Here is a 12,811-nt window from a genome sequence, read left to right as displayed (position 1 = left end):
GTTATAAGTTTTGGCCCGTACTTCTCTGCTTTGGTATCTGTGAGCCTGTTGCTGATAAAATGCGGAACGGGCTTTGGCTACGTCCCGCTCCTCCTCCAAGGTGTCCAGACTGTCCTGCCGATCGAGCTCGGTTTCTCTTTCTTCATACATGCGCACTCGAGGTGAGTCATGAATTATGTCGCAGGGCAAGACTGCCTCTGCGCCGTACACCATAAAGAACGGTGTATATCCGGTACTACGATTCGGCATGGTCTGCATCCCCCAGAGTACGGAGTTGAGCTCCTCTACCCAGTGCGTGTCAGACTCCGTTAAGGAACGCACTAATCTGGGTTTAATGCCGCTCATTATAAGACCGTTTGCTCGCTCGAGTTGACCATTGGTTTGTGGGTGATAGACTGAAGCATAATAGAGCTTGATGCCCATTTTGTTGCACCAGAGTTTTACCTCGTCGGCCGTGAAGTTCATGCCATTGTCAGTGATGATGATGTGGGGGACGCCATAACGGTGTACAACACCGGATATGAAGTCTATCACCGGTCCGAATTTGGCTGTTTTAACAGGTTTGGCCTCTATCCATTTGGTGAATTTATCCACCATGACGAGTAAGTATTTTTTCTTGTGGGTCCCCTTTAAGGGGTCCAACCATGTCAAGCCCCCAGACCGCAAAGGGCCATGTAATGGGGCTTCTTTGGAGGGCGGTGGGTGGCATGTGGCTTTGATTTGCAAAGAGCTGGCAACCGGCACAACGTTGGATCAAGTCCTGTGCGTCTGTCCGGGCTGTTGGCCAATAGAATCCTGTGCGGAAGGCCTTACTTACAAGGGCCCGGGCTGCGGCGTGACGACCGCCGAGTCCGGCGTGTATTTCTGCCAAAAGATTCCGCCCTTCCAATTTGGAGATGCACCTTTGAAGGACTCCAGTAGTGCTTTTTTGTACAATTCTCCCTCATGGACCCTGTAGGCCTTGGATCACCGCACTATGCAGCGTGCCTCATTTTGGTCCTCCAGAAGTTCCTGTCTAGTTAGGTAGGCCAGGAATGGTTCTGTCCACGGGGAAATAATGGACATTATTACGTGGGCTGAAGGTGTTATTTCGGTGGCAGAGCCTCCGATTGTGTCAGAGTATTCGGTATCGGGCATTTTGGTCGGGTCTGGACTATTGTTACCGGTGTCTCCTTCCCATACTACGGATGGCTTGAACAGCCTTTCCAGAAATATGTTGGGGGGGAGGGGGACCGTATCGCGTTTTGCGCCGATGCGGGCGAGGACATCCACCGCCTGATTGTTCTCTCGAGCCACATGGTGAAACTCAAGCCCCTCGAACTGAGCTGACATTTTTAGGACGGCGTTTCGATAGGCCGCCATTTTCGGATCCTTGGCGTCAAAGTCTCCATTTATTTAGGATATTGCGATGTTTGAATCCCCACGCACCTCCGAGCCTTGAATGCCCATGGAGACTGCCATCCGAAGACCATCCAACAGAGCTTCGTATTCGGCTGCATTGTTGGAGTCTGTATACAATATTTGCAATACATACTGAACGGTATCCCCGATTGGGGATGTCAGGACGACGCCAGCCCCTAGACCGGCCAGCATTTTAGAACCGTCGAAGTGCATGATCCAGTTGGAGTATGCGCCATACTCTTTAGGGAGTTCGGCCTCCGTCCATTCGGCGACGAAGTCGGCCAATACTTGCGATTTAATGGCTCATCGGGGTTTGTATGTTATGTCGAACGGGAGGAGCTCAATGGCCCATTTGGCAATCCGGCCCGTAGCGTCGCGGTTGTTTATAATATCATTTGGGAAAGATCGCTTATATTTGGGTGAGTGGGTGGAATTGAATCCAAACCCTCACCTGATCTGGGATCCAGGGGCCGAGGAATTTCCAATTTTGGAAGTTCCGGTTCTGGGGTGTGACCCGATAATCCTAGCCCGCTGCCTGACTCTAAGTTCAGGGATTGGATGTTGTCCTCCCGCGAACAGGCGTCCGGCTCAGAGAGCTCGGGAATCCGGACATAGTTGGTGCTCAAGATGGAGGAGAGGTCGCCGCATTGTTCCTCCACCACTGCAATATGATGGGTGACCGGTGGAGAGTTAATCTCCCTTTGATCGGGTTTAAGCCCAATCCGATCATAGTCCGTAGCGACTCCCAAGGCGGCGATGCGATCTAAGAGCTCGTTTAAGGAGGCGAGCTCCATTGGATCCATCTGTTCGGCGAGTGCCAATTTGACGTGGAGGCTGTTTTCGATGACCTGAGAAGTCATCGTCGGCGCGGCGGCCGAACAGGCGGTCATGATGAAACCGCCTAGCCGGAGAGTTTGGCCGACAACCAAAGCTCCCCCGACAGTAGTACCGTCTTTAAAGACGAGACGAGACATCCTTCCTTCTGGCGACAGCACAGAGGAACTCTCAATGAAAGCATCAATGTCGGTGTCAGAACCGGCGGATCTCGGGTAGGGGGTCCCGAACTGTGCGTCTAAGGCGGATGGTAACAGGAGGCAGGGGACACGAAGTTTTACCCAGGTTCGGGTCCTCTTGATGGAGGTAAAACCCTACGTCCTGCTTGATTAATATTGATGATATGGGTAGTACAAGATTAGATCTACCACGAGATCAGAGAGGCTAAACCCTAGAAGCTAGCCTATGGTATGATTGTATGTTGTCCTACGGACTAAAACCCTCCGGTTTATATAGACACCGGAAGGGGCTAGGGTTACACAAGGTCGGTTACAAATGAGGAAATATACATATCCATATTACCTAGCTTGCCTTCCACGTCAAGTAGAGTCCCATCCAGACACGAGACGAAGTCTTCAATCTTGTATCTTCATAGTCCAACAGTTCGGCCAAAGGATATAATCCGGCTGTCCGGAGACCCGCTAATCCAGGACTCCCTCAACATGCCTTGCTAATCCAGGTGAATCAAAGCAAATCCTCAACCGAATCATACAACAATATTCGGTGGGATATTGTGCTAGTTTCCTATTACATAAAATACAGACAAAAAGAATACTTTAATAGTGAGTTTCAGTGTTTGGTTCACCGGTTTTCTTTGGGTCTTCTCTTTTTATTTTTTATTTTGGACAACATGTCTCAAATTATTACAATGCATATTGTACATTTTTCATATACTCTTCAAATATTTGTTTCATACACATTAGACATTTGTTTAAATACATATTTTGAACATTTTTAATACATGTTAAACTTTTTTAGTACATGTATACCTGTTTTTACTTGCATAATCATTTTGGGAACAACACAAACATTTTTTACATCGTATTAATTTTTTTCTAAAATGTGACCAACATGTTTTTCAAATGCATGGACATTTATGTAAAGTGCCAAATACAATTTTGTTTGAATGGTATGACAATTTTTTTAATTACGTGAACGTTACTTTACATTCTATAAGTTTATTTTCAGCCGTAAGGTAGTGATAATATTTACGTAGATATAGCATTATGCGTGATGAAGGGGTCAAAATCTCCTTTGAAGTTGATGTCTATCTCTCCTCTTGCTGCTATCCGCCACTATCGGCAACAATCATCGCCCTCCGCCAATCTTGGTCGACTCTCCTTCTCTGCTTCAGTACCGTAACATTACCTACCTTTTGGGTGTGTGAGATTTGGGCCAGTCATCTGTTGGGCCCACATGTCATGCACCCAGATGCACCTGCCTTTAAGGCACCAAAGCTCAACCCCCTCACATTTGGGGAGTAAATTGGTGAGCGAAGTTACGATATACTCTCTCCGTCTCATAGTGTAGAGTGTCAAAAATGTCTTACATTATAAGACGGAGGGAGTATATATATATATTTTGGAATAAGCCAATGCCAGGAATGCGGACACTAGTGATGGATGGCCCAAAAAGGCAGGAAAAACGCGGGCCTGGTAAAGAACCAACATATGTGAACGACCAACATTCATTTTGTCGAAGAACGGGGCAAACTATAGGGGCAATTGTACTACTACGTAATTTACTTCATCATCTTCTTTTACCCTTATTATTACATGAGCATTGGATGCGTTGATGCATGGTATCCAAGCCAACCAAAAGGCACAACACTTGACGGGGAAAAAATCTACACAGATCGCACGCAGGCGCATGCGCACATTTGTCCACAAATCAATCCCACAAATCGAAGAAGAAGAAAATGAAAACATAACATAACAACAAACGAATAATCAAACGCGATCGATCGATGCAGATCGATGCAAATTTAACCATGAAAAACGTCAGCGGTAGGAACTTGGGAGTTGGAAAGCTAGTGGTTGACGAAGCGGCACATCTTCCTGATCTCGCCCTTGCTGCCGTGCGGCATGGGCAGCTTGCTGAGCTTGACGAGCGAGTCGGAGAAGTCCTCGTCCCACAGCGTGCCGTTGTCGGCGTACTCGTGCACGTGGCCGCGCGCCTCCTTCTCCGTCAGCAGCTGCCAGTCGGAGTTGAAGGTGACGATCCTTGCCAGGTTGTTGTGGTAGTAGCTGTTGTCCAGGAAGTCCTTGACCTTCCTCAGCTTCGGGAGGAACCCCGGGACGGCCGCCGCCACCGCGCCGGCGTCCTCGTCCCTGATGTTGTTGGGCACGATGGGGTCCGGGCCCTTGGCGCACTTGCCGGCGAGGAGGCCCCGGTATGCCGGGAGGATCTGGTCGGCGGGGGCCGTGAGCCGGGCGCGGAGCGACGAGCAGTGGCCCACGCCCACGGCGTGCGCGCCGGACAGGATCACCAGCTCCTCGATGGTGAAGTTCTTGCGCTTGAAGTTCTGGATGAGCTCCGCGATGGTGAAGGTGGAGTCGGGGAGGTCCTGCTGCGCCTCCGCCGCGTGGGAGTGCATGCCGTCCAGGCGGCCGGCGAGGGCGTCGAAGTGGACGTGGCCGTTGCTTAGCAGGCTGGCGGCGTCGCGGGCGGCGAAGATGAGGATGTCGGCGCAGGAGACGACGCCGGGGCACCGGTCCTCCACCGCCGCCTTGATGTCGTCGAGCAGGTCGAAGGCGGCCAGGCCGATGTTGATCGGCGCCGTCTTCTCCGTTTTGGGGTTCTCCGGCGTCGGGTCCAGCAGCACCGACGCGTCACAGCCCTGCACGTACGTACGCTCGTGCGTTAGTTATCCAGCTGATCGTACTCCTACAGCATGGTCGTTACTAGGACAATTCGTTAGCTTTGATGGGACAAACCAAGCATTTTAACCAATCACACAGCTGAAGTGTGCATGGGAAGTCATTTCGTCGGTACTTGCAAAGCATTATTATAGCACGATCTGGATCTGAAATGTGCGGGTTACCTTTTAGTTGTTGGACAGACATGCACTCCGAATGCACTGTCGGCAATGCGCATTATTGGGCAATAAGTATCGTTTAGTCTAATTAGTTACGTACTGATAGATGGACCATCTCGGAGAGACTTGTATGCACCTTCATTTTCAGATGAAAAGGGGAATATTTATGTTTTCCACCTATAATCCATTACATATTAATTACTCTTAAATACAAATAGTACTATAGGAGGTTTTCAACAGATCATTTGAACTTGTGGGGTGCTTATATTGAGCACTGGTGCAACCAATTATTGATCTTTGATATAGGTGCGCTTTCTCTTTCTCTTTACAGTCTATGGCTTGCCTTTCTTCTGTGTTTTCTTTCCATGGCAAAAGAACAAGGGAAAAGCTAACAACGTCTAATACATTCATATACCCCACAAAAAAAGTCTAATACATTCCTATCCTAGTTATAGAATACACACAATGCAATTAGTTTACACTAGTTGATGTTCAAAGACAGTATATTACAAATATATCACAATCATCCTCCACACTTTATCTATACTTTATACCTAGCATTTTAGACCTAGTTGTATATTGAGAAGAGAAACACCCATCAAGTACCGGCATCTAGTAGTCAAGTAAAGATGCTACAAGTAACCACCTTATCTATTCTAGGTTGCAAAACCAAAACTAAAAACTGCCCTTTTGCTGTCAAGTATTGTACTCGCATTGTACACTCCTCTCATTCTTAATAGGGGTGCCTGCCTACTTAGGGGAATGGAAAGCACAACATGACTCTTACCAAGAAAATTCTACATGCCGGATAGCTATGGACACAGACGCCTAACCGCGGATCGTTAGAATTTGTCATCCAAAGTCACCCAATCATTCACGAAATTTCGAGGAAAAATCTAAACGACTCCTACGATGACGACGCATAACCATGGATTCTCAAGAGAGCCTATTATCACGCGTATCATCATCAGGCACATGGGGAATTAAAAGCAGAGAAATGACAAAAGACAACCACACCGGGCACACGGAAGAAAAGCAGAAAAAGGAGAAGAGAAAAGCAGAGGAAGAGAGCCGGAGATAATGACAATGGGCGGCACAGTGATGCTGCCGGGTCCTAGCAAAGTGAAAGGCGAGCGGCCGGCCTAGATAGCTGGAAAGATGGATATCTACATGTCCAAGGAAAGCATCGTGTTCCGGCGGCATCGGTTCGGCTGTGCAAGTGTTATCCTCGGCATCAGCTGGGCTAGCTGCGCAAGTTATGTGCATCAGCTGGTGAGCAGGTAGCGCACGGAAGCTAGCCGTTCAACTGTTCAAGTTGAGCATAGTGGCTGGGAGTGACGTGCTTCCATGATTCACATCTGGGCGATGACAATGACGTGCAAACCAACTACTCCGCTAGCCTAACATCTGGGACTACTTTGAAACTTATGATGGCTCCTAACTGTCCAGATAACTCCGTGCTTAACTAATTGCCATGTTCACTGATTGGTTCTTTCAGAATATATACCCATTCCAGCTTCGAATTGAATTGCATCGTGTACGAATGTGCTGCGGCATTGTGGATCACGAGCGAAGTCACTGTGCATGCACCATGTAAAGTTGCAGGTGGGCTGCACGCATGGACAAACTGCTCTTACTAGCTAGCTTAACCAGTGCTACTGTACACAGAGGTACTTCTGCTAGCTCGACAGCAGTGGCCGGCGGTGTGGTTATCGATTAAAGAGCATAGCAGTGGCCGGCCGGAGTGACAGAGAAGAGAGAGATAGACGGCGGCGGCGGCGGCGTACGTACCCTGACGAAGCAGTCGTGGAAGATGAGGCGGACGAGGGCGGCGCCGCTCTTGCGGTTGGCCTTGATGGCCCTGGCGACGTGCCACTTCACCACGTTCTCCACGCCCCGGCAGCTCTTGTCGTAGTACCCCACCTTGAGCTCGCCCGCCTCCGCCGCCACCGCCGCCGCCAGCAGCACGGCCACCGCCACCACCGCCACCGTCCTCATCATCCTCGCCGGCCGACCACCTCACGCACGCACGCACGGCGCCACCTACCCTGCCGCCGACAGAAGCAGCGGCTGCGCTTGCTCGTTCGAGTGGCCGGCACTAGCTAGGAGGGCAGTGCTGCTGGTTGGTGTGGTGCGGGCTGCGGGGTGCAGTGCGCTGCGTGCTCAAGGGAAGGCTCCGGGGCGCGTGGTATATAACGGCGGGCCGGCTCGATCGCTGCTCTGACGAAAATTTTAACGGCTGGTGATCTGCCCGATCGCCCCGTGACAGCGAGCGCCCAACGTAAAAAGGGGAGGTGGCCCCGGCGTACGCCTGTGGCGTGGTACAACCTGCCGGGACTCCTCTTTGTCTCGACCGGGGCGTGAACAGTCTCGGGAGAAGTGGTACGCACATCAGACATGTGCGTGGGTGCCAACATGTCCGGGCAAAACATAAGCTCGGCCACATTTCAGAAAAGATTTTTTTTTGCGAATATCTCATACAAGATTCATTCAAACCTTGTTAAACTTTTGTCGACGCGTGATTCGATTTAGTCAGCAGAGATTTTGGTTCGATCCACGGAATCGGAAGCCGTTTCGGCAATTTACATACGGTAAAAATACTTTCGGAATCGAATTTCAGGACACGGGTCCGACACGACAAGGTCGATGCATGGTAGGACGGTATGTTGAAATTTACACATGGCATTCAGTTACACATTTCTTGAAAGACCGCTTATTGGAGTTACTGAGAAAGAGTGATTCATGGTGTTGATGTAGAATGCGCACGGATTTACATCATTGTCGTGTCATTAGCTTACCATCACCGCTTTAAGACGCCGAGTATGACTATGTTTGATTGGGCTTGGATACAAGTCATGGGGAGAATGTATCCAATGCACCGCGCCTATGGTTTAGGTCATTGGATGAAAAGGCGACGAGCAAGATTAAACACAGGTTAGGTGGCTGCTTATCCTATATACATAAGAAGTTGATCCCCACTATTATATTTATCTTAACATGCATAGATGCCACCTCATGAAAGGCCCACCACTACATGCATGAGAAAAAGTTTTTCACTATTACTTGATCTCATGCACACCTTTTATCTCACCACACATGCCACATCATCAAAGGTCCACTCAATATGCATGAATTTTTTTTTCCATTAAGTTATGCCACTTCTATTCAGAATATTTTCTAAGTACACAATAATCAAATACAATATATAATATTTATTTTCAGCTTTAGTTCATATATTATTAATTCAACGATAAAAGCTTCATACAATCAAATCCTTGAAATATATTGCAATCGATTTCAGCAGCAACGCGTCAGGGTATTCTCTAGTTTACATAAATAATCTTGTATTTTGTAAAAATCAGTGCGCACCACAGCTCTTTGGGGTTTTGGTTGCTGCTATTTTTAGGAAATATAACCTTATATTTTTACCAATATCAACCCGCAATCCACCTCAGCTCAGAAAATCAACCCAACAAGTTATCTCATCTAAAACTTGATAATCCACACACAAGTTTCATCATGTTTCATATCTTAAAACTTGATGAAACTTACTTCCATACCCAAGACTTCATGAAACTTAGTTTTGTATCAAAAATTAGTTTCATAGCAAAATACCGAAGGTTGATTTTTATGGAAATACAATGTGTTTAATATGGCAGGAGTCAACAGATCATGGTCATCACTTCTCCATCCAACAATTGAAGAAGCATGGTCACATCCGGTGCACATATACATTGGGTTCATAGACATATTCTTAAACCACCTTGAAAACTAAGGCATGCACAAAGCTAGAGTGTAGCTAGTCCTTCGGTATATCATTCTCATCAAGAGTCGATAGTAAACTGGTCACACAAAATAGTTGTGTCCTAAAATGACGGAACTGGTTTAAACGTGACCTACACAAAGACAACAATATTGACTAGCCTGAGTATCAATGAAGATTCTAGGTAATACTAATAGGGTACCATTGCAAAGGTTGTCTCAAATCATCCTACATAGCAAAATAGATAATCACCTGAACATGCACTTTTGTAGATACCTAACATGGTATCCCACCCATAGTTAGCTAGCTAGACATCACGATGCTACATATCGACCTCACTGCCAACAGGCTACGGCTATGGTAGGTCACTCGATCGATAATTAGTTTCAAGTTGAGTCACTTCCCGAATCAACATGAACAAGACCAAACTACGATTTATTTGTTGTTGTTGTTGTTTTTACGAAAAGGACTCTGATATATTATAAGAGACCAAAAAACCAGCTTACATGTCCTATCTCTACTCTTCGTCTCATGCATCTACTTGGGCAAGTTGGTAGACATCTTTTTTTCCCGCAATTAAAGGTGTGAATGATGAACAAACCAAGTTTGACTCCATAAAAATCTCTTGAAACATAGTTTCATACCCCAAAAATACCGAATTTTAGTTTTGTATCTGAAACTTAGTTTCATAGCAAAATCCTATAATGATTTAATATGCCTATGAAGGAGGCCTTGCTTTGGGTGGTCACGGGGGATAAGAAATAAGGGACAATCATGTCGGGAGAGTAGTTCCTTTGTTGTCTTAAGGGGTGTATTTGTAACAAAAACTTTTCTTCTCTCTTAAATAATATAGGAGGCAAACCTTTTTCATCTGTTTCAAAAAAAGAGCATGTCCATAACTTCTCCATGCGATAATCGGAGAGACATGGGTGCAGTCGGTGTACATATTCACTTGTTGCACTGAAATGTGAAAACTGCTTTAGTTACATACTGTACTTCCCAGAAATACCATTATTTAGAGTTAACAAGAGAGAATGATTCATTGTGATTTAGAATATGCATGGATTTGCATCATTGTCGTGTCATTATCTTATCATCATCTATTTAATATGTCGAGTATGACTATGGTTGATATGGTCGGGCTTGGATACAAGTTGTGACAAGAACCTATTTGGTGCATTGGCCAAATATATGCACATGAGGCACCCGTGATTTTTTTGGTTCGCTGGACGAAAAGGTAACGGGAAAGATTCAACACAAATTAGGTTGTAGCATATTTACATAAATACCATTATATTTTAACCAAATCAACCACCACTCTATCTCTTTGGGGTTTTTGTTGCTGTTATTTCCAGAGAAAATAATATTATGTCTTTATAAAAATAATATTACATTTTTGTCACTATCTACTCGCAGACCATCTCAATTAAGAAAATCGATCTGAAAGATTCTCATCTAAAACTCCATATACCATACATGAGTTTCATCTGATACTAAGTTTCATATCAAAAAATTCCCCGAAACTTAGGTTTTTATAGCAAAATACCAACAACTTGGAGTGGTTGATTTATGTAAAAAAACTCTCTTTTTCCAAATATGGATGCCCATCTCTTCTCCTTCTAACGATTGGAGAGGCACGGTGCGTCCAATCTAAATAGCAAATACTTACCATTTTTCTAAATGAGCCCCCTCTCCAATTTCCAATAACAGAAATCACAATGTCTTTCTGGAACAAACTACCAACACCAAGACAAAAAAAGAAAACAAACACAATGATGCATGATTTGAAGATGAACCCAGTTAGGCTATCCCCAACTGGCCATCCAAACCTTGGGAGACTTAGAAGTTTCAACGAGCATCACTCTCCTCATCTTGGGAAAGCCACAATCTGGGTCTACAGGACGAATATTTTATTTTTCAGCTGACACCAGCCGCATGTATTTTTGAACAATCCTGCTATAGATAGGTTTCATAACAAAATACTGGAGGAAACCAGCCAAAGCTCCACTAGGAAAGGGTCGTATCCCTTCATCCAGCAGTGATCCGAAGCGAAGACCTCCATCCTTGGGCAGCTCTGAAAACCTCTCCAGCGATCATCTCAACCTTTTTTACGCCCCATTTTAGCACCCCTTGTTTTTTTCTGGATTGTCTGCCAAATAAACCAAACATGAAGCATTTTAACAAACAGGTTAACAGGAACACGAGGATTAGAAACCTTGTCATTTTCAAATATCACACCATTTCCCAGCTTCCAAATTGTCTAGAGCAGATATTCCATCTACTGCCAAATTTCTAAAATCTTTACTAAAGTTCTTAAGCCATATGTCAAACATGTATTATATATTCTCGGGTATATTAGGTAAATCGAAGGCACATTTCATAATATTCCAGAGCAATCAGGCGACATAGCAACCAAAAAATAGATGGTTAATGTTCTCATCTCTAACACAAAAAGGGCAAAAAAAATCCACGACCCATCCCCTTCTAAGTAAATTATCTTTCGTAAGAATGTTATTTCGAGGAACCAGCCAAAGAAGCACTTTAACTCTTGGGGGTATTTAAATTTTCCATAAAAATTATGTGGATATCTCGTCCCATTTTTAGTCAAGTATCTGTAACACGTTCTAACAATATACAGACCATTTTTTTTGTCAAAGTCCACTGAATCCTGTATTTTTGACCTGTAAGTGTCACCCCGCCACATACCTCCTTAATATGATTCTAAAGCTCAAGAGAATCTCCACAAAGTGTTCTTCTAAATTGTACAACATCAAGGCCTTTCCCCAACATCTCACTGACAGATTTGTTCTTGTCAAAACACATGTTGTGGTATAACCTAGGGGAATTTCCCTTAAGAGGTATGTTCCCAACCCATCTATTATCCCAACATCTTACATTCTACCCATTTCCCACAACAAGCCTACATAAGGATAAGAAATTTCTTGATGTTTAATCAACTCAGGCCAAAATTGTGAATCCCCATGTTCCTTTTTTAATTCCAGCAAGACGTTTACTCTTTTGATATTTATTGACTAGCAATTGCTTCCAAAGACCCTCAGTGTTAAATAGCTTCCACTACCATTTGCATAACAAAGCTTTATTCATTAAAGCTAAATTTTGAATCCCTAAACCCCTATATCATTTGGGTGCACTGAACATGTTCTGGACTGAAGGCGCCTAGAGGGCTATAAGGGCATGCACAAAGGTAAAGTGTAGCTAGCCCTTTTGGTCTGTCATTCTAATCAAGCGGGTCGATAGTAAACAGATTCGTAAAAATGTTCTAAAAATGGCGGAACTAGTTTTAAATGTGACCCGCACATATACAATAATGCGGGGCGAAAGCTTTTTTCGGCATATGCAATATGTCGAAGATTCTGGATAAACACTGATTAGGGGCACCTTTACAAAGGTTTGCTCACACTATCCTAACAAAATTGATACTGATCAACCGGCATACACTTTTGGAGACACCCTAACATGGCATCCCGTCCCAATGCCAGACATCACGACGCCACACCCACACATCGACCTCGGTGCCCACCGGCTGCGGCCATGGCAGGTCACACTCGATCGGCAACCAGTTTCAAGATGATTTAGTTTCTGAATTAACGCCAACAAGACCAAACCTCGGTGTACTTGCTTGTATACATGCAAAGACAAGAGACCCGAAAAATACATGCTACGTCTTCCCTGTTTCGTTCTGTTGTCCCGGCCGGGCGTCTGCTTGGCCGGAGGTTGGTGCACGTCGTTTTCCGTCGTGATTACGGGTGTATGGC

General features: G+C 45.4%; 1 protein-coding gene across 1 annotated transcript; it reads right to left on the bottom strand.

The window, feature by feature from the left end:
• Nucleotides 1–3,948: 3,948 nt before the first annotated feature.
• On the bottom strand, nucleotides 3,949–7,447 carry LOC119363922 (peroxidase 2-like). Its single transcript, XM_037629294.1, has 2 exons — nucleotides 7,064–7,447; nucleotides 3,949–5,074 (listed from the first exon to the last, which is right to left on the bottom strand). The coding sequence occupies exons 1-2, from the start codon at nucleotides 7,271–7,273 to the stop codon at nucleotides 4,265–4,267; spliced, it is 1,020 nt and encodes a 339-aa protein (XP_037485191.1). The 5' UTR covers nucleotides 7,274–7,447; the 3' UTR covers nucleotides 3,949–4,264.
• Between the last annotated feature and the right edge of the window lie 5,364 nt (nucleotides 7,448–12,811).

Source organism: Triticum dicoccoides, chromosome 1A, assembly GCF_002162155.2.
Source record: "Triticum dicoccoides isolate Atlit2015 ecotype Zavitan chromosome 1A, WEW_v2.0, whole genome shotgun sequence".
NCBI classification, from domain to species: domain Eukaryota; kingdom Viridiplantae; phylum Streptophyta; class Magnoliopsida; order Poales; family Poaceae; genus Triticum; species Triticum dicoccoides.
This window is presented reverse-complemented; position numbering and strand designations above follow the sequence as displayed.

Coding starts and splice junctions, on each gene's coding strand:
- LOC119363922 (XM_037629294.1), bottom strand. CDS start 7,273: ATGATGAGGACGGTGGCGGTGGTGGCGGTGGCCGTGCTGCTGGCGGCG. Junction 5,075..7,063: donor TCCACGACTGCTTCGTCAGG/GTACGTACGCCG, acceptor ACGTACGTGCAG/GGCTGTGACGCGTCGGTGCT.